At 49.0% G+C, this 27,951-nt stretch overlaps 1 protein-coding gene across 1 annotated transcript in view; it reads left to right on the top strand.

The window, feature by feature from the left end:
- The window catches only part of LOC311129747 (staphylococcal nuclease domain-containing protein 1), a 241,312-nt gene that overhangs the window by 192,532 nt on the left and 20,829 nt on the right, over positions 1-27,951 (top strand). Inside the window, exon 22 of the mRNA XM_084162170.1 lies at positions 18,356-18,559. Within this exon, the coding sequence (XP_084018296.1) occupies positions 18,356-18,559 (204 nt within the window). The remainder of the gene's footprint in view (positions 1-18,355; positions 18,560-27,951) is intronic.

The following is a 27,951-nucleotide window of genomic DNA, read 5'->3' as shown; positions in this document are numbered from 1 at the left end:
CTGTGAAGCATTTATTTGGGCTGCAATTTCTGAGGCTGGTAACTCTAATGAACTTATCCTCTGCAGCAGAGGTAACTCTGGGTCTTCCTTTCCTGTGGCGGTCCTCATGAGAGCCAGTTTCATCATAGCGCTTGATGGTTTTTGCGCTTGATGATTGACCGACCTTCATGTCTTAAAGTAATGATGGACTGTCATTTCTCTTTGCTTATTTGAGCTGTTCTTGCCATAATATGGACTTTTACCAAATAGGGCTGTCTTCAGTATACCACCCCTACCTTGTCACAACACAACTGATTGGCTCAAACGCATTAAGAAGGAAAGAAAGTCCACAAATTAACTTTTAACAAGGCACACCTGTTAATTGAAATGCATTCCAGGTGACTACCTCATGAAGCTGGTTGAGAGAATGCTAAGATTGTGCGAAGCTGTCATCAAGGCAAAGGGTGGCTACTTTGAAGAATCTCAAATCTCAAATATATTTTGATTTGTTTAACATCTTTTTGGTTACTACTCATAGTTTTGATTTCTTCACTATTATTCTACAATGTATAAAATAGTACAAATAAATAAAAACCCTTGAATGAGTAGGTGTTCTAAAACTTTTGACCGTTAGTGTATATATATATACAGTGAGGGAAAAAAGTATTTGATCACCTGCTGATTTTGTACATTTGCCCACTGACAAAGAAATGATCAGTCTATAATTTTAATGGTACGTTTATTTGAACAGTGAGAGACAGAATAACAACAAACAAATCCAGAAAAACGCATGTCAAAAATGTTATTAATTGATTTGCATTTTAATGAGGGAAATAAGTATATGACCCCCTCTCAATCAGAAAGATTTCTGGCTCCCAGGTGTTTTTTATACAGGTAACGAGCTGAGATTAGGAGCACACTGTAAAAGGGAGTGCTCCTAATCTCAGTTTGTTACCTGTATAAAAGACACCTGTCCACAGAAGCAATCAATCAATCAGATTCCAAACTCTCCACCATGGCCAAGACCAAAGAGCTCTCCAAGGATGTCAGGGACAAGATTGTAGACCTACACAAGGCTGGAATGGACTACAAGACCATCGCCATGCAGCTTGGTGAGAAGGTGACAACAGTTGGTGCGATTATTCGCAAATGGAAGAAATACAAAATAACTGTCAATCTCCCTCGGCCTGGGGCTCCATGCAAGATCTCCCCTTGTGGAGTTGCAATGATCATGAGAACGGTGAGGAATCAGGCCAGAACTACACGGGAGGATCTTGTCAATGATCTCAAGGCAGCTGGGACCATAGTCACCAAGAAAACAATTGGTAACACACTACGCCGTGAAGGACTGAAATCCTGCAGCGCCCGCAAGGTCCCCCTGCTCAAGAAAGCACATATCCAGGCCCGTCTGAAGTTTGCCAATGAACATCTGAATGATTCAGAGGAGAACTGGGTGAAAGTGTTGTGGTCAGATGAGACAAAAATCGAGCTCTTTGGCATCAACTCAACTCACCATGTTTGGAGGAGGAGGAATGCTGCCTATGACCCCAAGAACACCATCCCCACCGTCAAACATGGAGGTGGAAACATTATGCTTTGGGGGGGTGGTTTTCTGCTAAGGGGACAGGACAACTTCTCCACATCAAAGGGATGATGGACAGGGCCATGTACCATCAAAACTTGGGTGAGAACCTCCTTAAGCGTGAAAACCCAGCAGCGTTGCAGTTCTTGACACAAACCGGTGCGCCTGGCACCTACTACCATACCCCATTCAAAGGCACTTAAATCTTTTGTCTTGCCCATTCACCCTCTGAATGTCACACATACACAATCCATGTCTCAATTGTCTCAAGTTAAGGCCTCCCGAGTGGCGCAGTGGTCTAAGGCACTGCATCGCAGTGCTAGCTGTGCCACTAGAGATCCTGGCCGCGACCGGGAGACCCATGGGGCGGCGCACAATTGGCCCAGTGTCGTCCAGGGTAGGGGAGGGAATGGCCGGCAGGGATGTAGCTCAGTTGGTAGAGCATGAGTTGTGGGTTCGATTCCCACGGGGGGCCAGTATGAAAAAATAAAAAAATTATGTATGCACTCACTAACTATAAGTCGCTCTGGATGAGAGCGTCTGCTAAAATGACTAAAATGTAAGTTTAAAAATCCTTCTTTAACTTGTCTCCTCCCCTTCATCTACACTGATTGAAGTGGATTTAACAAGTGACATCAATAAGGGATCATAGCTTTCACCTGGATTCACCAGGTCAGTCTGTCATGGAAAGAGCAGGTGTTCTTAATGGTTTTTTATAAACTGGGTTGTTCGAGCCCTGAATGCTGTTTGGCTGACAGCCGTGGTATATCACACCATATACCACGGGTATGACAAAACATTTATTTTTGCTGCTCTAATTACGTTGGTAACCAGTTTATAATAGCAATAAGGCACCTCAGGGGTTTGTGGTATATGGCCAGTATACCACGGCTAAGGGCTGTATCGAGGCACTCCGTGTTGCATCGTGCGTAAGAATAGCCCTTAGACGTGGTATGTTGGCCATATACCACACCCCCTCGGGCCTTATTGCTTACGTAAATACAATGTGTGTATGAATATACTGTACAGTGTATATACATACAGTATACACACACACACCAATAACCGGGCAGAGTGTGTTTGAGGGCCCTAGTCTTTATAATCTCTCTAGGTCTGTACTTCTGTGTTTGGGTGGGCGTGCGTGTCAAGAGGGCAGCACTCTGAAGTGCTTAGTGTGACATTAGTGTTGTAAAAGCCTGGATTTCTCAGAAAGCCCGTAATGATCTGAGTGGGGATCACATAGCTAAGATCAAAACACATGGTTTGGTCTGAGTGGGGATCACATAGCTAAAATGAACTGAAAGTGTTTTTAGTTTTACATCTGTCTAAGCTTAGTGTGATATTAATCTGTATGTCCTAGCCTGAGATGCCTATTTTTGTGGTTCTGTTCGTGTGTGTCTTTTCATATTCGTGTGTCTGTCTGTGTGTGTATGCATCTGTCCGTGTGTGTGTGTGTCTGTCCGTCCTTTTGTGTGTGTGTGTGTCCGTCCGTGTGTGTATGCATCTGTCCATGTGTGTGTGTTTCTGTCCGTCCTTTTGTGTGTGTGTGTGTCTGTCCGTGTGTGTGTTTGTAATGTGTGTGTGTCCTTACCTACAATATATATATTTGTTTATTTTCGAGTGTGTGTCTGGGTTCAAGGAGTGTGTGCTGTCTCCTCCACTGAGTCAGTGTGAGGCTGCAGCAGGGTGATGTGGGCCATCTGTCCACACAGGCCTCAGCCTCACCTCCACAGCCCTCCTGGAAACACCACCCTGTCTCCACTCTCTACAGCTGACACCGCTCTCTCTACCTCTACCTCTCTCTAACTCTACCTCTACCTCTCTCTACCTCTAACTCTACCTCTCTCTAACTCTACCTCTCTCTACCTCTACCTCTCTCTAACTCTACCTCTACCTCTCTCTACCTCTAACTCTACCTCTCTCTAACTCTACCTCTACCTCTCTCTACCTCTACCTCTACCTCTCTCTAACTCTACATCTCTCTACCTCTACATCTCTCTACCTCTAACTCTACCTCTCTCTAACTCTACCTCTCTCTACCTCTACCTCCCTCTACCTCTACCTCTCAATTCAATTCAATTTCAATTCAATTGAAGGGCTTTATTGGCATGGGAAACATGTGTTAACATTGCTAAAGCAAGTGAAGTAGATAGTAAACAAAAGTGAAATAAACAATAAATATTAACAGTAAACATTACACTCAGAAGTTCCAAAAGAATAAGGACATTTCAAATGTCATATTATGTATATATACAGTGTTGTAACAATGTGCAAATAGTTAAAGTACAAATGGGAAAATAAATAAACATAAATATGGGTTGTATTTACAATGGTGTTTGTTCTTCACTGGTTGCCCTTTTCTTGTGGCAACATGTCACAAATCTTGCAGCTGTGATGGCACAATGTGGTTTTTCACCCAGTAGATAAGGGAGTTTATCAAAATTGGGTTTGTTTTCGAATTCTTTGTGGATCGCTGTAATCTGAGGGAAATATGTGTCTACTATGGTCATACATTTGGCAGGAGGTTAGGAAGTGCAGCTCAGTTTCCACCTCATTTTGTGGGCAGTGTGCACATAGCCTGTCTTCTCTTGAGAGCCAGGTCTGCCTACGGCGGCCTTTCTCAATAGCAAGGCTATGCTCACTGAGTCTGTACATAGTCAAAGCTTTCCTTAAGTGTGGGTCAGTCACAGTGGTCAGGTATTCTGCCACTGTGTACTCTCTGTTTAGGGCCAAATAGCATTCTAGTTTGCTCTGTTTTTTTGTTTCTTCTTTCCAATGTGTCAAGTAATTCTCTTTTTGTTTTCTCATGATTTGGTTGGGTCTAATTGTGTTGTTGTTATTGTTGTTGTTGTTGTCCTGGGGCTGTGTGGGGTCTGTTTGTGTTTGTGAAAAGAGCCCCAGGACAAGCTTACTTAGGGGACTCTTCTCCAAGTTCATCTCTCTGTAGGTGATGGCTTTGTTATGGAAGGTTTGGGAATCGCTTCCTTTTAAGTGGTTATAGAATTTAACTGCTCTTTTCTGGATTTTGATAATTTGCGGGTATTGGCCTAATTCTGCTCTGCATGCATTATTTGGTGTTTTACGTTGTACACAGAGGATGTTTTTGCAGAATTCTGCATGCAGAGTCTCAATTTGGTGTTTGTCCCATTTTGTGAATTCTTGGTTGGTGAGCGGACCCCAGACCTCAGAACCATAAAGGGCAATGGGTTCTATAACTGATTCAAGTATTTTTAGCCAGATCCTAATTGGTATGTCAAATTTTATGTTCCTTTTGATGGCATAGAAGGCCCTTCTTGCCTTGTCTCTCAGATCGTTCACAGCTTTGTGGAAGTTACCTGTGGCGCTGATGTTTAGGCCGAGGTATGTATCGTTTTTTGTGTGCTCTAGGGCAACGGTGTCTAGATGGAATTTGTATTTGTGGTCCTGGCAACTGGACCTTTTTTGGAACACCAATATTTTTGTCTTACTGAGATTTACTGTCAGGGCCCAGGTCTGACAGAATCTGTGCAGAAGATCTAGGTGCTGCTGTAGGCCCTCCTTGGTTGGTGACAGAAGCACCAGATCATCAGCAAACAGAAGACATTTGACTTCAGATTCTAGTAGGGTGAGGCCGGGTGCTGCAGACTGTTCTAGTGCCCTCGCCAATTCATTGATATATATGTTGAAGAGGGTGGGGCTTAAACTGCATCCCTGTCTCACCCCACGGCCCTGTGGAAAGAAATGTGTGTGTTTTTTGCCAATTTTAACCGCACACTTGTTGTTTGTGTACATGGATTTTATAATGTCGTATGTTTTTCCCCCAACCCCACTTTCCATCAATTTGTATAGCAGACCCTCATGCCAAATTGAGTCAAAGGCTTTTTTGAAATCAACAAAGCATGAGAAGACTTTGCCTTTGTTTTGGTTTGTTTGTTTGTCAATTAGGGTGTGCAGGGTGAATACGTGGTCTGTCGTACGGTAATTGGGTTAAAAGCCAATTTGACATTTGCTCAGTACATTGTTTTCACTGAGGAAATGAACTAGTCTGCTGTTAATGATAATGCAGAGGATTTTCCCAAGGTTGCTGTTGACGCATATCCCACGGTAGTTATTGGGGTCAAATTTGTCTCCACTTTTGTGGATTGGGATGATCAGTCCTTGGTTCCAAATATTGGGGAAGATGCCAGAGCCAAGGATGATGTTAAAGAGTTTAAGTATAGCTAATTGAAATTTGTGGTCTGTATATTTTATCATTTCATTGAGGATACCATCAACACCACAGGACTTTTTGGGTTGGAGGGTTTGTATTTTGTCCTGTAGTTCATTCAATGTAATTGGAGAATCCAGTGGGTTCTGGTAGTCTTTAATAGTTGATTCTAAGATTTGCATTTGATCATGTATATTTCGTTGCTGTTTGTTCTCTGTTATAGGGCCAAAAAGATTGGAGAAGTGGTTTACCCATACATCTCCGTTTTGGATAGATAGCTCTTCGTGTTGTTGTTTGTTTAGTGTTTTCCAATTTTCCCAGAAGTGGTTAGAGTCTATGGATTCTTCAATCACATTGAGCTGATTTCTGACATGCTGTTCCTTCTTTTTCCGTAGTGTATTTCTGTATTGTCCTCTACCTCTACCTCTCTCTACCTCTCCCTCTCTCTACCTCTCTCTACCTCTCCCTCTCTCTACCTCTCTCTACCTCTCCCTCTCTCTACCTCTCTCTACCTCTCTCTACCTCTACCTCTCTCTACCTCTCTCTACCTCTACCTCTCTCTACCTCTCTCTACCTCTACCTCTCGCTACCTCTACCTCTCTCTACCTCTCCCTCTCTCTACCTCTCTCTACCTCTACCTCTACCTCTCGCTACCTCTACCTCTCGCTACCTCTACCTACCTCTCTCTACCTCTCTCTACCTCTCTCCACCTCTCTCTAACTCTACCTCTACCTCTCTCTACCTCTACCTCTCCCTCTCTACCTCTACCTCTCGCTACCTCACACTACCTCTCTCTAACTCTACCTCTAACTCTACCTCTACCTCTCTCTACCTCTACCTCTCTCCACCTCTCTCTACCTCTACCTCTCTCTACCTCTCTCTACCTCTACCTCTCTCCACCTCTCTCTAACTCTACCTCTAACTCTACCTCTACCTCTACCTCTCTCCACCTCTCTCTACCTCTACCTCTCTCCACCTCTCTCTACCTCTACCTCTCTCCACCTCTCTCTACCTCTACCTCTCTCTACCTCTACCTCTCTCCACCTCTCTCTACCTCTCTCTACCTCTCGCTACCTCTACCTCTCTCTACCTCTACCTCTCTCTACCTCTACCTCTCTCTACCTCTACCTCTCTCTACCTCTACCTCTCTCTACCTCTACCTCTCGCTACCTCTACCTCTCTCTACCTCTACCTCTCTCTACCTCTCTCCACCTCTCTCTACCTCTACCTCTCTCTACCTCTCTCTACCTCTCTCCACCTCTCTCTACCTCTACCTACCTCTCTCTACCTCTACCTCTCTCTACCTCTCTCTACCTCTCTCTACCTCTACCTCTCGCTACCTCTACCTCTCGCTACCTCTACCTCTCTCTACCTCTACCTCTCTCTACCTCTACCTCTCGCTACCTCTACCTCTCTCTACCTCTACCTCTCGCTACCTCTACCTCTCTCTACCTCTACCTCTCTCTACCTCTACCTCTCTCTACCTCTACCTCTCTCTACCTCTCCCTCTCTCTACCTCTCTCTACCTCTACCTCTCTCTACCTCTACCTCTAGCTACCTCTCTCTACCTCTACCTACCTCTCTCTACCTCTACCTCTCGCTACCTCTCTCTACCTCTACCTCTCGCTACCTCTCTCTACCTCTACCTCTCGCTACCTCTCTCTACCTCTACCTCTCCCTCTCTACCTCTACCTCTCGCTACCTCACGCTACCTCTCTCTAACTCTACCTCTAACTCTACCTCTACCTCTCTCTACCTCTACCTCTCTCCACCTCTCTCTACCTCTCTCTACCTCTCTCTACCTCTACCTCTCTCTATCTCTCTCTACCTCTACCTCTCTCAACCTCTCTCTACCTCTACCTCTCTCTACCTCTACCTCTCTCTACCTCTACCTCTCGCTACCTCTACCTCTACCTCCACCTCTCTCTACCTCTACCTCTCTCTACCTCTCTACCTCTACCTCTCTCCACCTCTCTCTACCTCTACCTCTCTCTACCTGTCTCCACCTCTCTCTACCTCTACCTCTCTCTACCTCTCTCTACCTCTACCTCTCTCTACCTCTACCTCTCTCTACCTCTACCTCTCTCTACCTCTCTCTACCTCTACCTCTCGCTACCTCTACCTCTCGCTACCTCTACCTCTCTCTACCTCTACCTCTCTCTACCTCTCTCTACCTCTACCTCTCTCTACCTCTACCTCTCTCTACCTCTACCTCTCTCTACCTCTACCTCTCTCTACCTCTACCTCTCGCTACCTCTACCTCTCTCTACCTCTACCTCCACCTCTCTCTACCTCTCTCTACCTCTCTCTACCTCTACCTCTCTCTACCTCTCCCTTCCCCTTTTTCTCTGTTCCTCTGTCTTTCTACCCCTCTTTCATTTGATCTGTCACTTTCACAATTTTCCTTACTTTATCTACCTCCCTCTTTCTAGCTCTTATTTGATCATGCTTTTTCGCGCTCTCTGTATCTCTACCTCTGTTGGCTCTTGTTTGGTTCCTGTTTTCTTTATTCAATTCAAAGGGTTTTATTGGGAAACATATGTTTACATTGCCAAAGCAAATGTTTTCTATGTCAGGTGTAGTTACCCGTTTTCTTTGTCAGGTGTAGTTACCCGTTTTCTTTATGTCAGGTTTAGTTACCCGTTTTCTTTATGTCAGGTGTAGTTACCCGTTTTCTTTATGTCAGGTGTAGTTACCCGTTTTCTTTATGTCAGGTGTAGTTACCGGTTTTCTTTATGTCAGGTTTAGTTACCCGTTTTCTTTATGTCAGGTTTAGTTACCCGTTTTCTTTATGTCAGGTTTAGTTACCCGTTTTCTTTATGTCAGGTGTAGTTACCTGTTTTCTTTATGTCAGGTGTAGTTACCCGTTTTCTTTATGTCAAGTGTAGTTACCCGTTTTCTTTGTCAGGTGTAGTTACCCGTTTTCTTTGTCAGGTGTAGTTACCTGTTTTCTTTATGTCAGGTGTAGTTATCCGTTTTCTTTATGTCAGGTGTAGTTACCCGTTTTCTTTATGTCAGGTGTAGTTACCCGTTTTCTTTATGTCAGGTGTAGTTACCCGTTTTCTTTATGTCAGGTGTAGTTACCCGTTTTCTTTATGTCAGGTGTAGTTACCCGTTTTCTTTATGTCAGGTGTAGTTACCCATTTTCTTTGTCAGGTGTAGTTACCCGTTTTCTTTATGTCAGGTGTAGTTACCTGTTTTCTTTATGTCAGGTGTAGTTACCCGTTTTCTTTATGTCAGGTGTAGTTACCCGTTTTCTTTGTGTCAGGTGGAGTTACCCGTTTTCTTTATGTCAGGTGTAGTTACCGGTTTTCTTTATGTCAGGTGTAGTTACCGGTTTTCTTTATGTCAGGTGTAGTTACCGGTTTTCTTTATGTCAGGTGTAGTTACCCGTTTTCTTTATGTCAGGTGTAGTTACCTGTTTTCTTTATGTCAGGTGTAGTTACCTGTTTTCTTTATGTCAGGTGTAGTTACCTGTTTTCTTTATGTCAGGTGTAGTTACCCGTTTTCTTTATGTCAGGTGTAGTTATCCGTTTTCTTTATGTCAAGTGTAGTTACCCGTTTTCTTTATGTCAGGTGTAGTTACCCGTTTTCTTTATGTCAGGTGTAGTTACCCGTTTTCTTTATGTCAGGTGTAGTTATCTGTTTTCTTTATGTCAGGTGTAGTTACCCGTTTTCTTTATGTCAGGTGTAGTTACACGTTTTCTTTATGTCAGGTGTAGTTACACGTTTTCTTTATCTCCCTCTCTTTCAGATATTTCTCTCCTTTTCTCCTTCCCTAAATCTCTGGTCAGCTTTCTCTTGTTCTCTCTCTCTCTCTCGCTCAATCTATCTCTCCCTCTCAATCTCTCTCCCTCTCAATCTCTCTTGCTCTCTCGCTCTCCCTCTCAATCTCTCTTGCTCTCTCGCTCTCCCTCTCAATCTCTCTTGCTCTCTCGCTCTCCCTCTCAATCTCTCTTGCTCTCTCCCACCCCCTCCCGATCTCTCTCCCACCCCCTCCCGATCTCTCTCCCACCCCCTCCCGATCTCTCTCCCACCCCCTCCCCATCTTTCTCCCACCCCCTCCCCATCTCTCTCCCACCCCCTCCCCATCTCTCTCCCACCCCCTCCCCATCTCTCTCCCACCCCCTCCCCATCTCTCCCCCACCCCCTCCCGATCTCTCTCCCCCACCCCCTCCCGATCTCTCTCCCCCACCCCTCCCGATCTCTCTCCCCCACCCCCTCCCGATCTCTCTCCCTCCCCCTCCCGATCTCTCTCCCTCCCCCTCCCGATCTCTCTCCCTCTCCCTCCCGATCTCTCTCCCTCTCCCTCACGATCTCTCTCGCTCTCTGTTACGGATACAGGTATCCTGTGTCTTTTTGTGTTTTTCCTCTCCTTCTGCCCTAATCACAGGTGTCCTGTATGTTCCTGATTGGTGGTCGTTGGGGTGTCTGCTGATTGCTGAGGTGGACCAATCAGTGGACATTCCTCTGCATTGCACCACCTGTTTCTGGTTTTTCAATCACACATCCCATTGTTTAAAAGCCGGTCAGTTGTGTTTGTTGTTAGAGACTAGTTCCGTATGTGAGTATGGATACTGTGGTGTCCTGTGTTTTGTGTACGCACTCATTTGCTGGTTACTCTGTTTGGTAACTTTGTGTGTTTCTGGGAAAAGGGTAATTTAAGCAAGTTGCCCGTAGGAAGAAAACTGTCTAAAAACATTAGTTAGACCTGAGCGGACCACCCACTGTAATTTTTGTATGATTAGCAGTAGCTTAGCGGTTCTTGAGGCAGGCGAGATCAGTTTAGGGGTGTTTAACACTATTGTTTCATTTCTTGGGTCCTGCTCAGCCCTTTTTCCCAAACCTTTACCGTGTGTTCAAAAATAAACCTTTTATGTTTGACGGTAGTTTATGGTTGTCGTGTAGTTTTTGTTCTCACTGTTCCATGTCACGATTCTAATTTGCATGAATTATGTTACGGGTCTCTTGTCCATCCACCCTAGACGTTTAAAGCCACGGGCTTCGTAACATAAAGTGGGGGTTCGTCCGGGATAATTCTCATTGATACCCGTGTTACTCATGCAAATTAATGTAATGTCTGGTTCAGTGTTGAGCTTGGCAGCTGTAACTAACTGTTTTTTTTGTTCAGTATTTGTCGGCTCGTGTTAGTTTAGGATGGCTACTTTTGAGTTGGATGCATTTTTGGAAAACCCTACGTGGGAGGTTTTTGAGAATTGCCGTAGAGTGGATCTACAGGCTTTGGCTGACCACTTTTCTATACCCATATCAAGGGTTTTAGTGAAAGCAGAAGTTAGGAATGCAGTGTTAGAGATATTATTGAACGAGCGAGTGCTTGAGTTACCGCCGCCTGACCCTGCTGCTCCTGTAGGGGATGTGGTTGCTGCTCCTGTAAGCCCGTCGGTGTCTGAGGACGAGGCTAAGGCTCCAGCCACATTGCCTCGTTTTGACCCACTCTCCCCACTGTCCGACAGTGATGCTAGGATGGATGTCCGCTCGACACTGCTCCAAATGGAGGCGGAAGAGCGGGCACAAATCAGGCAAGACAAGCTGGAAATGCGTAAGCTAGAGGTAGAACAGGAAACGCGTAAGCTAGAGGCAGAACTGGAGACGCGTAGGCTTGATCAAGAACTGGAGACGCGTAAGATGGAACTGGAGATGCGTAAAATGGAACTGGAGGCAGAAACAGCGAGGTTAGTCTCTGCTCATACTATGCCTGCTAGTGAGCCATCCTCACCAGCTGTGTCGTCTGCTAGTTTTGATATTAGTAGACAGATCACCTTGGTACCTGTGTTTAGGGAGTCAGAGGTTGATTCCTATTTCAGTGTTTTTTGAACGTATAGCGGTAGCATTGAAATGGCCCAAAGAGGTATGGTGCCTATTACTTCAGTGTAAATTAACATTTAAAGCCCAAGAGGTTCTGTCAGCGCTACCTCTTGAAGACAGCTTGAATTATGACGTGGTCAAAGCTACTGTTCTTCGTGCCTATGAGCTTGTTCCTGAGGCATATCGACAGAGATTTAGGTCTCATAAAAAGTATCCTACTCAGACTTATGTGGAGTTTGCTAGAGACAAAGGAAATATGTTTGACAAATGGCACAGTGCTAGTAAGGGAACTGATTTTAACTCTCTACGGTAGTTAATCTTGTTAGAAGAGTTAAAAAATTGCTTACCCGAACGCATTGTAGTTTATCTGAACGAACAGAAAGTATCCTCACTGTCGGAAGCGTCTGTATTGGCAGACGAGTTTGTGTTGACGCATGAGCGTGTTTTCGGCTCGTACGGAGAGCAGGGCCGCAGAGTTGCTAACTTTTAGTCCTAGTCGACCAGCAGTACATCCAGCACGCCCAAAAGATGTGAGTCACTGTTTCTATTGTCATAAGGTGGGACATATGGTTAATGATTGCTTTCTGCTAAAACGCAAACAGGGGATGCCTCAGCACGCCAGGCCGCCAACGGGTGTTGGGCTGATTCGTACGGTTGTAAGGCCGGAATCAAGACAGAGGCCTCATAGTGAATGTGGTTTGAAAGTCACAGTCCCAGATCACAGTTATGAACCATTCATTTTTGAGGGGTTTGTTTCCATATCAGATGACGAAGCGTCTCAGCGTCCAGTTAGAATCCTCAGAGATACTGGTGCGGCGCAGTCGTTCATACTCTCTGATGTGTTGCCCTTGTCCAATAATATATATTACATTTACATTACATTTTAGTCATTTAGCAGACACTCTTATCCAGAGCGACTTACAGGAGCAATTAGGGTTAAGTGCCTTGCTCAAGGGCACATCGACAGATTTTTCACCTAGTCGGCTCGGGGATTAGAACCAGCGACCTTTCGGTTACTGGCACAACGCTCTTAACCACTAAGCTACCTGCAGCCCCAGTATGTTAGTACAAGGAATTGAAATGGGATTCGTCCCAGTGCCATTGCACTTTGTGAACGTACACTCTGAGTTAGTCAGTGGATTGTTCAGAGTTGGAGTACGTCCTATGTTGCCAGTAAAAGGTGTGACATTTATAATGGGCAAAGATATTGCCGGAGGGAAGGTGATACCCGTATTGGAGGTATTGGATAAAAGTGACCAGTCTCTCTCCGAGGAGTTGGCACAGGGTTATCCAGATGTGTTCCCCGCTTGTGCTTTCACACGTGCTCAAGCACGACAAGTGGGTGACGTGATAGATTTGTCGAACACGATTCTATTCAGAGAGTGTGACCCAGAGGATAGTTTGGGTGCTACCTCTGGTAAGCTGGTGCAGTCTGACCAACAGCCCAGAGAAAGGAAGAAGGATGTGGAACTTGTTGCTGAGGCAATACAGTTACCAGTCACTCGTGAGCAGCTGATCGCTAACCAGAAGGTTGACATTAGCCTGGCTAAATGTTTTTCTAGTGTTGTCTCAGAGGAGGAGCTAAAGAAGAAAAACATGGCATACTTCATTGATGGTAATCTCCTCATGCGTAAATGGACATCCCATGTTGACGCTGGCGGAGATTGGAATGCTGTTTACCAAATAGTGATTCCTACAGCCTTTCGACAAAATGTTTTATCCCTCGCTCATGATCACCAGTGGTCCGGACACCTGGGAGTCACCAAGACTTATGATCGAGTTTTGCGACATTTCTTTTGGCCTGGTTTAAAACAAGATGTGGCTCAGTTCTGTCGGACTTGCCACACCTGTCAAGTAACTGGGAAACCGAACCAGGTTATTCCTCCTGCGCCTCTTTGTCCCATACCTGCCATAGGTGAACCATTCGAACATGTGATGGTTGATTGTGTTGGACCATTACCAAAGACAAAATCTGGTAACCAGTTTCTGTTGACGATTATGTGTGTGGCCACCAGGTACCCAGAGGCCATTCCTCTGTGAAGGATTACTGCTCCGGTGGTGAGTAAAGCGTTGATCAAATTCTTCTCAACTTTTGGGTTACCTAAGGTGATACAAACTGATCAGGGTACGAATTTCCTTTCTAAACTTTTCAAACAAGTGTTAAAATCCTTGTCAGTTACACACCGTGTCAAGCGCATATCACCCAGAGTCTCAGGGTGCGCTTGAACGTTGGCATCAGACACTGAAGTCTATGCTCCGTAAATATTGCTTGGAATCTGAGAAGGATTGGGATGAGGGAGTTCCTCTAGTTTTGTTTGCTGTCCGTGAGACAGTACAGGAATCCTTAGGGTTCAGCCCAGCTGAACTGGTGTTTGGACACACCATGAGAGGACCTATGAAAGTCCTTAAGGATCAGTTTTTATCACGAGTTGTGTGTGAAAGAAAATATGTTGGACTACGTTAGTCGCTTTTGTGAGCGCCTACATGGTGCCTGTGCTCTAGCAAAGGAAACGCTGTCTTCCTCAGAGACGGATGAAACGGCACTATGACACCCAGGCTGTTTCTCGTTCACTGCAGCCAGGTGACCAAGTTCTTGTATTGTTGCCTGTGCCAGGAGCGTCATTGTCAGCATGTTTCTCTGGTCCTTATGTAATTGAAAAGAAACTAAGTGAAACTGACTACGTGATACAGACTCCTGATAGAAAACGCCAATCTCGTGTGTGCCACGTTAACATGTTGAAGACATACCACACCAGACCCGTCACTCAGATAGACAGTCCAGAGAAACTGGTCGAGTCGGCTGTCTCTATTGCTGCTACGGCTGTAGTGGGAGGTCATGTTAATAATGTGGACAGAGATGGTTTGGAGTTGCGCAATACTCAGCAGCAGTGTGCTAGATTGCCCAATTCAGAGATGCTGCTGTCTCTCCCGTCAGGCCTGATTCATTTAACGGACGGAGAGTCAGATGATATTGTGAGACTATTACACAGCTTTCCATGTCTTTTTAATGATGTTCCTACATGCACAAATGTGTTAGAACATGACATTAATGTTGGAAACGCTGCACCTATCAAGCGACATGCTTATCGTGTCAACGTCTCTAAAAGAAAGATAATGAGGGATGAGGTCGGTTATTTGCTGGAGAATATCCTGGCTATGCCAAGTTCAAGTCCTAGGAGTTCTCCGTGCATTCTGGTTCCTAAACCTGATGGGACATCCAGGTTATGTACGGACTATCGGAAGGTCAATGCTGTCACAGTGCCCGACTCGTTCCCGTTACCCAGACTGGATGACTGTATTGATACTGTTGGTGCTGCTACTTATGTAACCAAACTAGATCTTCTAAAAGGTTACTGGCAGGTGCCGTTAACCTCACGTGCCTCCGACATCTCTGCCTTTGTGACCCCAGATCACTTCCTACAATATGCTGTCATGGCATTTGGGATGCGGAATGCACCAGCCACTTTCCAACGCCTGGTTAACACAGTATTGGCTGGAGTTCCTGATTGTAGTGCTTACCTTGATGATCTGGTAATTTGTTCAACTGAGTGGTCTGATCATGTTAACACTCTAAGGGTAGTGTGTGAACGTCTAGCAGCCGCTTCTCTAACCCTGAACTTAGCAAAGTGCGAGTTTGGGAAGGCCACTGTTACTTATCTCGGTAAACAGGTCGGCCATGGTCAGGTGCGCCCTCTAGATGCCAAGGTCTCAGCTATAAATGCATTTCCCGCACCTACCACCAGAAGAGAGCTACGCCGTTTTTTAGGGATGGTTGGCTACTACCGTAGTTTCTGTAAAAAAAATTCTGCGGTAGTTGCTCCATTAACGGATTTGCTCAGTCCGGCGAGAAAATGTGTATGGTCTGAAGATTGTCGTACTGCTTTCAACACTGCTAAAGCACTCTTATGTAGTACTCCTGTTCTTGCTGCGCCAGATTTTGAACGACCGTTTAAACTGGAGGTAGATGCAAGTGCCAGAGGTGCTGGTGCTGTTCTACTGCAGCAGGACCAGAGTGGAGTGGACCATCCTGTCTGTTATTTTTTCACGGAAATTTAACAAATGTCAGACAAACTATTCCACCATTGAACAAGAAGCTCTAGCTTTGTTGTTAGCTCTGCAGTACTTTGAAGTTTGTTGGTTCCAGTGCATTACCAGTGATAGTGTATACTGACCATAACCCCTTAGTTTTTCTCCACCGGATGTACAACCAGAACCAACGCCTTATGCGTTGGGCACTTGTAGTGCAAAATTATAATTTGGAGATCCGCCACAAAAAGGGGTTGGATAATGTGTTGGCAGATGCTTTGTCTCGTGTTTAAAGATCTAGGTTTTTTTGTTATCCCGTCAGGATGCTGTTGATCTTTGAATTTTGGGTGTTGTGATGGTACGTGTGTCGCAAACCATTGTGGTTTGCTCTTTTAAGGGTGGGAGCGTTACGGATACAGGTATCCTGTGTCTTTTTGTGTTTTTCCTCTCCTTCTGCCGTAATCACAGGTGTCCTGTATGTTCCTGATTGGTGGTCGTTGGGGTGTCTGCTGATTGCTGAGGTGGACCAATCAGTGGACATTCCTCTGCATTGCACCACCTGTTTCTGTTTTTTCAATCACACATCCCATTGTTTAAAAGCCGGTCAGTTGTGTTTGTTGTTAGAGACTAGTTCCGTATGTGAGTATGGATACTGTGGTGTCCTGTGTTTTGTGTACTCACTCATTTGCTGGTTACTCTGTTTGGTAACTTTGTTAGAGACTATTTCCGTATGTGAGTATGGATACTGTGGTGTCCTGTGTTTTGTGTACTCACTCATTTGCTGGTTACTCTGTTTGGTAACTTTGTGTGTTTCTGGGAAAAGGGGAATTTAAGCAAGTTGCCCTTGGGCGTACATTACCCGTAAGAAGAAAACTGTCTAAAAACATTAGTTAGACCTGAGCGGACCACCCACTGTAATTTTTGTATGATTAGCAGTAGCTTAGCGGTTCTTGAGGCAGGCGAGATCAGTTTAGGGGTGTTTTACACTATTGTTTCATTTCTTGGGTCCTGCTCAGCCCTTTTTTCCAAACCTTTACCGTGTGTTCAAAAATAAACCTTTTATGTTTGACGGTAGTTTATGGTTGTCGTGTAGTTTTTGATCTCACTGTTCCATGTCACGATTCTAATTTGCATGAATTATGTTACGGGTCTCTTGTCCATCCACCCTAGACATTTAAAGCCACGGGCTTCGTAACACTCTCTCCCTCTCAATCTCTCTCTCCTTCTCAATCTCTCTTGCTCTCTCTGTGTTTCTTTCTCTTTCCCTCTCTCTCTCTCTCCCTCTGGGCCTGTTACTAGTGGTGACAGCGTTTCTCCTCAGATGTCCTCTCTCCCCTGCCACCTGGAGTAGAGAGGGTGCTGCCTGGTTGCTCACTCACCTGCTGTGACTCAAACTAGCCAGTGGCCACACACACACTGTCATTCACTTAGACACATATTCATATTAATACATGCATATAAGGTAAAAGTATACCATACACTCTCCTTTGTTAGCATATATTAGCATATATAGTTGTATGCATAGTTATGACCATCCACACACAGGTCAATTTCAGGCGTGCTAGTGCTAACCCTGTTACAGTGTCCTGTCCCACTCTGCAGAAGGCCCTGTTACAGTGTCCTGTCCCACTCTGCAGAAGGCCCTGTTACAGTGTCCTGTCCCACTGCAGAAGGCCCTGTTACAGTGTCCTGTCACACTCAGCAGAAGGCCCTGTTACAGTGTCCTGTCCCACTCTGCAGAAGGCCCTGTTACAGTGTCCTGTCCCACTCTGCAGAAGGCCCTGTTACAGTGTCCTGTCCCACTCGGCAGAAAGCCCTGTTACAGTGTCCTGACCCACTCAGCAGAAAGCCCTGTTACAGTGTCCTGACCCACTCAGCAAAAGGCCCTGTTACAGTGTCCTGTCCCACTCGGCAGAAGGCCCTGTTACAGTGTCCTGTCCCACTCGGCAGAAGGCCCTGTTACAGTGTCCTGTCCCACTCGGCAGAAGGCCCTGTTACAGTGTCCTGTCCCACTCGGCAGAAGGCCCTGTGAGTGTCCTTTTCCACTCAGCAGAAGGCCCTCATTCATATTGCATATCTCCACCCTGTCTCTTTGGCTCTCTCTCCTCCTCTCCCTCTCTCTACCTCCCTCTCTCGTTCTCGCCCAGTCCACTTGGCTCTCTTTCTCTTTCTATCCATCTCTCTCTGTCAATCTCTCTCTCCACCCTCCCTCCCTTTCTCTCCCTCCCTCCCTCTCTCCCCCTGAGCTCCCCCGCAGAGTGTGTGACAAGCTGACCACAGGAAGAAGAAGAAACAACAAAAAGCCCCTCAGTTTTCTCCCTTGAACACTCAGCATCCCTCTCCACACATACACACACAGAGACACACCACATTCACAACCCATGTGCAGCTTGCTCGGTGGTTGCCATGGAGACAGGACCAGGGCGAGAGGCAGGGAGGGAGGAGGAGAGGAAGAGAGAGGGACAGAGCGAAGATGAATGGGAAATGTTGGGGTGTACTCAATTGATCCCTGTTTTTTTAAAGCCATGGAGGGGCGTTTCTTAATACTCCTCCATACTCCTAATTGGCTTCCTTGTCTCTCTCTCTAAGCATAATATTTATTAGAGGACTAAAGATTGCAGGATACACTGGAAATAAAGAGTCCCAGTCATCTCTCAATGCTGTGGATTTCTTTGACCAACGTTCCGTCTCAACAGCCTTCAGCAGGGTGGCCTAACCCCTTTACCTCCCTTCTCCTCCTCTTCCACCCCCGTTAGGAGGATGCGCGTGCGGACGTGGTGGACAGCCTGGTGCGGGACATCCAGAACACCCAGTGTCTGCTCAACGTGGAGCACAGCGGCGTCACCTGCCCCCACGTCACACTGCAGTTCGCCGACTCCAAGGACGACGTCGGCCTCAGCCTGGTCAAGGAGGGCATGGTCATGGTGGACGTGCGGAAAGAGAAGCACCTGCAGAAAATGGTAGGAAAACGGCCGCACAGACGGAATTCTAAGAGATAAATGAACGTTTTCAGTTTTATGGTGAATTTGTCAGGGCACTATGGCCAAAACAGATGTTTTATGTACCAGTGCAAGCAATGGGCCATTGGGCCAAATGTATTAGTGTTAGAGTTGAGAAAAGGTAACACTGACATGTGCCAGACGTTTTCAGGTCATAGTGACTATGTCAGGGCCAAAACATGATAGTGGGTGACAGTGTATGTGACTGGCTGGCTGTGAAGAGTCTATTTGAGCGAGGCTGTTAGCCTTATGCTACCATGCTAACAGATCAGTGTTTTGTTATGAATAAGTGCTAGCATTTGGCTAAATGCTGATGTGTTTAGTAATCAAACATGAAGACAGATCTGAAGTGATGCATCTCTCCGATCCTCTCGTTACATCTAGCGCTCAGCAGGACAGGCCCCTCTGACGGCAGCCATTTTGTAATGTCATAAAGCGCAGCTCGTTTGCCTTCCCTCATTATGCTAATTCAGCTGGCAGACTCAAAGCATCTCTGTAAATGAAAGATAAAGGCACAAAACTGAAATATTTATTCCTGGCGCAATTACCGTTCCTACACACCCCAACATTACTCCACTCTGTCATTTAGGTACAAATTGGCACACAGACATTCACACACACAAAGACACGGAAATGGGCTCACTGGTTGGAACACAAACACTCATAAACATATTTTACATTTACATTTTAGTCATTTAGCAGACGCTCTTATCCAGAGCGACTTACAGTTAGTGAGTGCATACATTATTTTTTTCATACTGGCCCCCCGTGGGAATCGAACCCACAACCCTGGCGTTGCAAACGCCATGCTCTACCAACTGTGTGTGTCGGGGCGGCAGGTAGCTTAGTGGTTAAGAGCGTTGTGCCAGTAACCGAAGGGTCGCTGGTTCTAATCCCCGAGCCGACTAGGTGACAAATCTGTCGATGTGCCCTTGAGCAAGGCACTTAACCCTAATTGCTCATGTAAGTCGCTCTGGATAAGAGAGTCTGCTAAATGACAAAAAAAATAAAATGAGCTACATCCCTGCCGGCCATTCCCTCCCATACCCTAGACGACACTGGGCCAATTGTGCGTCAGTCAATAAGTAACTGTATAGCGCTCTATTTGTCGCCAGGGAGCTCACCTTTGCCTCTTTAGTGCCACTATGAGACTGTAAACCTGTAAAACAGGCAAATAGAGCCATGCAGTCTGAACCCAGCTGTCCACTAAAACAGGCAAATAGAGCCATGCAGTCTGAACCCAGCTGTCCACTAAAACAGGCAAATAGAGCCATGCAGTCTGAACCCAGCTGTCCACTAAAACAGGCAAATAGAGCCATGCAGTCTGAACTCAGCTGTCCACTAAAACAGGCAAATAGAGCCATGCAGTCTGAACCCAGCTGTCCACTAAAACAGGCAAATAGAGCCATGCAGTCTGAACCCAGCTGTCTACTAAAACAGGCAAATAGAGCCATGCAGTCTGAACCCAGCTGTCCACTAAAACAGGCAAATAGAGCCATGCAGTCTGAACCCAGCTGTCCACTAAAACAGGCAAATAGAGCCATGCAGTCTGAACCCAGCTGTCCACTAAAACAGGCAAATAGAGCCATGCAGTCTGAACCCAGCTGTCCACTAAAACAGGCAAATAGAGCCATGCAGTCTGAACCCAGCTGTCCACTAAAACAGGCTAATGGAGCCATGCAGTCTGTCAGGCCTGTTTGTCTTATGCTGGTCTCCTGTGCTGCTCCTTCTGAAACGATGCTAGCTGTTCAGACTGTGAGGACTCTGGGTTCATGTCTTTCATTGATACGGTCTAAAGTGGTATAGTTATAATAGTGTGAGAGTGAGAGAGACACACACACAGAGAGAGAGAGAGGCACACAGAGAGAGAGAGACGCACGCACGCACACACAGAGAGAGGGAGAGAGAGACGCACGCACGCACACACACACACACACACACAGAGAGAGAGAGAGGCACACAGAGAGAGAGACGCACGCACGCACACAGAGAGAGAGAGAGAGACGCACGCACACACAGAGAGAGAGAGAGAGAGACGCACGCACACACACACACAGAGAGAGAGAGAGAGAGACGCACGCACACACACAGAGCGAGAGAGAGAGACGCACGCACGCACACACAGAGAGAGAGAGAGAGGCACACAGAGAGAGAGAGAGACGCACACACACAGAGAGAGAGACGCACGCACGCACACACACACACACACAGAGAGAGAGAGGCACACAGAGAGAGAGACGCACGCACGCACACAGAGAGAGAGAGAGAGAGACGCACGCACACACAGAGAGAGAGAGAGAGACGCACGCACACACACACACACAGAGAGAGAGAGACGCACACACACACACAGAGCGAGAGAGAGAGACGCACGCACGCACACACAGAGAGAGAGAGGCACACAGAGAGAGAGACGCACGCACGCACACACAGAGAGAGAGAGAGACGCACGCACACACACAGAGAGAGAGAGAGACGCACGCACGCACACACACAGAGAGACGCACACACACACAGAGAGAGAGAGAGAGGCACACAGAGAGAGAGACGCACGCACGCACACAGAGAGAGAGAGAGAGACGCACGCACACACAGAGAGAGAGAGAGAGACGCACACACACACACAGAGAGAGAGAGAGACGCACGCACACACACAGAGCGAGAGAGAGAGACGCACGCACGCACACACAGAGAGAGAGAGAGGCACACAGAGAGAGAGACGCACGCACGCACACACAGAGAGAGAGAGAGACGCACGCACGCACACACACAGAGAGAGAGAGAGACGCACGCACGCACACACACAGAGAGACGCACGCACGCACACACACACAGAGAGAGAGAGAGAGGCACACAGAGAGAGAGACGCACGCACGCACACAGAGAGAGAGAGAGACGCACGCACGCACACACAGAGAGAGAGAGCGAGACGCACGCACACACACACAGAGAGAGAGACGCACACACAGAGAGAGAGAGAGGGGCACGCACGCACACACAGAGAGAGAGAGACGCAGACACACGCACACACAGAGAGAGAGAGACGCAGACGCACGCACGCACACACACACAGAGAGAGAGAGAGACGCACACAGAGGCACGCACACACACACACAGAGAGAGACGCACGCACACACACACACAGAGAGAGACGCACGCACACAGAGTGAGAGACACACACGCACACAGAGAGAGACGCACGCACGCACACACACACACACACACACAGAGAGAGAGAGAGAGGCACACAGAGAGAGAGAGACGCACGCACGCACACAGAGAGAGAGAGAGAGAGAGAGAGACGCACGCACGCACACACACAGAGAGAGAGACGCACGCACGCACACACACAGAGAGAGACGCACGCACGCACACACACACAGAGAGAGAGAGATGCACACAGAGAGCGAGAGACGCACGCACGCACACAGAGAGAGAGAGAGAGACGCACGCACACACAGAGAGAGGCACGCACACACAGAGAGAGAGAGGCACACAGAGAGAGACGCACGCACAGAGAGAGACGCACGCACAGAGAGAGACGCACGCACGCACACACAGAGAGAGACGCACGCACGCACGCACGCACAGAGAGAGACGCACGCACAGAGAGAGAGAGAGGCACGCACGCACACACAGAGAGAGAGAGAGGCACGCACGCACACACAGAGAGAGAGAGAGAGACGCACGCACGCACACACACACACACACACACACAGAGAGACGCACGCACACACACACACAGAGAGAGAGGCACACAGAGAGCGAGAGACGCACGCACGCACACAGAGAGAGACGCACACAGAGAGAGAGACGCACGCACACACACACACAGAGAGAGAGAGAGAGACGCACGCACACACACACAGAGAGAGAGAGACGCACGCACACACACACAGAGAGAGACGCACGCACACACACACAGAGAGAGAGAGAGGCACACAGAGAGAGAGACGCACGCACGCACACACAGAGGGAGAGAGAGAGACGCACGCACGCACACACACAGAGAGAGACGCACGCACGCACACACAGAGAGAGACGCACGCACGCACACACAGAGAGAGACGCACGCACGCACACACAGAGAGAGACGCACGCACGCACACACAGAGAGAGACGCACGCACGCACACACAGAGACGCACGCACGCACACACAGAGACGCACGCACGCACACACAGAGAGAGACGCACTCACGCACACACAGAGAGAGAGACGCACGCACTCACACACACAGAGAGAGAGAGAGGCACACAGAGAGAGAGAGACGCACGCACGCACACAGAGAGAGAGAGACGCACGCACACAGAGAGAGAGAGAGAGAGAGACGTACGCACACAGAGAGAGAGAGAGACGCACGCATGCACACACACACAGAGAGAGACGCACGCACACACACACAGAGAGAGAGAGACGCACGCACACACACACAGAGAGAGAGAGACGCACGCACGCACACAGAGAGAGAGAGAGGCACGCACGCACACACAGAGAGAGAGAGAGACGCACGCACACACACACACACAGAGAGAGAGACGCACGCACACACACACACAGAGAGAGAGGCACACAGAGAGCGAGAGACGCACGCACGCACACAGAGAGAGAGAGACGCACACAGAGAGAGAGACGCACGCACACACACACACAGAGAGAGAGAGAGAGACGCACGCACACACACACAGAGAGAGAGAGACGCACGCACACACACACAGAGAGAGACGCACGCACACACACACAGAGAGAGAGAGAGGCACACAGAGAGAGAGACGCACGCACGCACACACAGAGGGAGAGAGAGAGACGCACGCACGCACACACACAGAGACGCACGCACGCACACACAGAGAGAGACGCACGCACGCACACACAGAGAGAGACGCACGCACGCACACACAGAGAGAGACGCACACACAGAGAGAGACGCACGCACACACAGAGACGCACGCACGCACACACAGAGACGCACTCACGCACACACAGAGAGAGAGACGCACGCACTCACACACACAGAGAGAGAGAGAGAGAGGCACACAGAGAGAGAGAGACGCACGCACGCACACAGAGAGAGAGAGACGCACGCACACAGAGAGAGAGAGAGAGAGAGACGTACGCACACAGAGAGAGAGAGAGACGCACGCATGCACACACACAGAGAGAGAGACGCACGCACACACACACAGAGAGAGAGAGACGCACGCACACACACACAGAGAGAGAGAGACGCACGCACGCACACACAGAGAGAGAGAGAGGCACGCACGCACACACAGAGAGAGAGACGCACGCACACACACACACACAGAGAGAGAGACGCACGCACACACACACAGAGAGAGAGACGCACGCACACAGAGAGAGAGAGAGACGCACGCACGCACACACAGAGAGAGAGACGCACGCACGCACACACACAGAGAGAGACGCACGCACGCACACACAGAGAGAGACGCACGCACGCACACACAGAGAGAGACGCACGCACACACAGAGACGCACGCACGCACACACAGAGAGAGACGCACTCACGCACACACAGAGAGAGAGACGCACGCACTCACACACAGAGAGAGAGAGAGGCACGCACGCACACACACAGAGAGAGAGAGAGAGGCACGCACGCACGCACACACACACACACACAGAGAGAGACGCACACAGAGAGCGAGAGACGCACGCACACAGAGAGAGAGACGCACACAGAGAGAGAGACGCACGCACACACACACAGAGAGAGAGAGAGAGACGCACGCACACACACACGGAGAGAGAGAGACGCACGCACGCACACACACACAGAGAGAGAGACGCACGCACGCACACACACACACAGAGAGAGAGAGGCACACAGAGAGAGAGACGCACGCACGCACACACAGAGAGAGAGAGAGACGCACGCACGCACACACAGAGAGAGACGCACGCACGCACACACACAGAGAGAGAGAGACGCACGCACGCACACAGAGAGAGAGAGAGACGCACGCACACAGAGAGAGCGAGAGAGAGACGCACGCACGCACACACAGAGAGAGAGAGAGAGACGCACGCACGCACACACAGAGACGCACGCACACACAGAGAGAGACGCACGCACGCACACAGAGAGAGCGAGAGAGACACACACACACAGAGAGAGAGAGAGAGAGAGGCACGCACGCACACACACAGAGAGAGAGAGAGAGACGCACACACACACACAGAGAGAGAGACGCACGCACGCACACACACACACACAGAGAGAGAGACGCACGCACACAGAGAGAGAGAGAGACGCACGCACGCACACACAGAGAGAGACGCACGCACGCACACACACAGAGAGAGAGAGACACGCACTCACACACACAGAGACGCACGCACACACAGAGAGAGAGAGAGACGCACGCACACAGAGAGAGAGAGACGCACACACACAGAGAGAGAGAGGCACGCACACACAGAGAGAGAGGCACGCACACACACAGAGAGAGAGAGACGCACGCACACACAGAGACGCACGCACACACAGAGAGAGAGAGACAGACACACAGACAGAGAGAGAGAGAGAGAGAGAGGCACACACACAGACAGAGAGAGAGAGAGGCACACACACACACAGAGAGAGAGAGACGCACGCACGCACACACACACACAGAGAGAGAGAGAGACGCACGCATAGAGCGAGACGCACGCACACACACACAGAGAGAGAGAGACGCACGCACGCACGCACGCACACACACACAGAGAGACGCACACACACACACAGAGAGAGAGAGACGCACGCACGCGCACACACACACAGAGAGAGAGAGACGCACGCACACACACACACAGAGAGAGACGCACGCACGCACACACACAGAGAGAGAGAGAGAGAGAGGCACACAGAGAGAGAGAGAGACGCACGCACGCACACAGAGAGAGAGAGAGACGCACGCACACAGAGAGAGCGAGAGAGAGACGCACGCACGCACACACAGAGAGAGAGAGAGAGACGCACGCACGCACACAGAGAGAGAGAGACACGCACTCACACACACAGAGAGAGACGCACGCACACACAGAGAGAGAGAGACGCACGCACACAGAGAGAGAGAGACGCACACACACAGATAGAGACGCACACACACAGAGAGAGAGAGGCACGCACACACAGAGAGAGAGAGGCACGCACACACACAGAGAGAGAGAGACGCACGCGCACACACACACAGAGACGCACGCACACACACACACACACACACAGAGAGAGAGAGAGACAGACACACAGACAGAGAGAGAGAGAGAGAGAGAGAGAGGCACACACACAGACATAGAGAGAGAGAGGCACACACACACACAGAGAGAGAGAGACGCACGCACACACACACACAGAGAGAGAGACACACGCACAGAGAGAGACGCACGCAAACACACACAGAGAGAGAGAGACGCACGCACGCACGCACACACACACAGAGAGACGCACACACACAGAGAGAGAGATAGAGATACGCACGCACGCACGCGCACACACACAGAGAGAGAGAGAGATGCACGCACACACACACACAGAGAGAGAGAGACGCACGCACGCACACAGAGAGAGAGAGAGAGAGAGACGCACGCACACAGAGAGAGCGAGAGAGAGACGCACGCACACACAGAGAGAGAGAGAGAGACGCACGCACGCACACACAGAGAGAGAGAGACGCACGCACGCACGCACACACAGAGAGAGAGAGACGCACGCACGCACACACAGAGAGAGAGAGAGAGAGACACACACACACAGAGAGAGAGAGAGAGAGAGAGAGGCACGCACGCACACACAGAGAGAGAGAGAGACGCACACACACACACAGAGAGAGAGACGCACGCACGCACGCACGCACACACACACACACAGAGAGAGAGACGCACGCACACAGAGAGAGAGAGAGAGAGACGCACACACGCACGCACACACAGAGAGAGAGACGCACGCACGCACACACACAGAGAGAGAGAGACACGCACTCACACACACAGAGAGAGACGCACGCACACACACACACAGAGAGAGACGCACGCACACAGAGAGAGAGAGACGCACACACACAGAGAGAGAGAGACGCATACACACAGAGAGAGAGAGGCACGCACACACAGAGAGAGAGAGGCACGCACACACACAGAGAGAGAGAGACGCACACACACACACACACAGAGAGAGAGAGAGACAGACACACAGACAGAGAGAGAGAGAGAGAGAGAGAGAGGCACAGACATAGAGAGAGAGAGGCACACACACACACAGAGAGAGAGAGACGCACGCACACACACACACAGAGAGAGAGACACACGCACAGAGAGAGACGCACGCAAACACACACAGAGAGAGAGAGACGCACGCACGCACACACACACAGAGAGACGCACACACACAGAGAGAGAGATAGAGATACGCACGCACGCACGCGCACACACACAGAGAGAGAGAGAGATGCACGCACACACACACACAGAGAGAGAGAGACGCACGCACGCACACAGAGAGAGAGAGAGAGAGACGCACGCACACAGAGAGAGCGAGAGAGAGACGCACGCACACACAGAGAGAGAGAGAGAGACGCACGCACGCACACACAGAGAGAGAGAGACGCACGCACGCACGCACACACAGAGAGAGAGAGACGCACGCACGCACACACAGAGAGAGAGAGAGAGACACACACACACAGAGAGAGAGAGAGAGAGAGAGAGAGAGAGAGGCACGCACGCACACACAGAGAGAGAGAGAGAGAGAGACGCACACACACACACAGAGAGAGAGACGCACGCACGCACGCACGCACACACACACACACAGAGAGAGAGACGCACGCACACAGAGAGAGAGAGAGAGAGACGCACGCACGCACACACAGAGAGAGAGACGCACGCACGCACACACACAGAGAGAGAGAGACACGCACTCACACACACAGAGAGAGACGCACGCACACAGAGAGAGAGAGACGCACACACACAGAGAGAGAGAGACGCATACACACAGAGAGAGAGAGGCACGCACACACAGAGAGAGAGAGGCACGCACACACACAGAGAGAGAGAGACGCACGCACACACACACACAGAGACGCACGCACACACACACACACACAGAGAGAGAGAGACAGACACACAGACAGAGAGAGAGAGAGGCACACACACAGACACAGAGAGAGAGAGAGAGGCACACACACACACAGAGAGAGACTCACGCACGCACACACACACACAGAGAGAGAGAGAGACGCACGCACAGAGAGAGACGCACGCACACACACACAGAGAGAGAGAGACGCACGCATGCACACACACACAGAGAGAGAGAGAGAGACGCACGCACGCACGCACGCACAC

The sequence above is a fragment of the Coregonus lavaretus genome, assembly GCF_964263955.1.
Source record: "Coregonus lavaretus genome assembly, chromosome: 5".
NCBI classification, from domain to species: Eukaryota; Metazoa; Chordata; class Actinopteri; order Salmoniformes; family Salmonidae; genus Coregonus; species Coregonus lavaretus.
The sequence above is the reverse complement of the archived record's forward strand: the minus strand, read 5'-3'. Positions and strand labels throughout refer to the sequence as shown.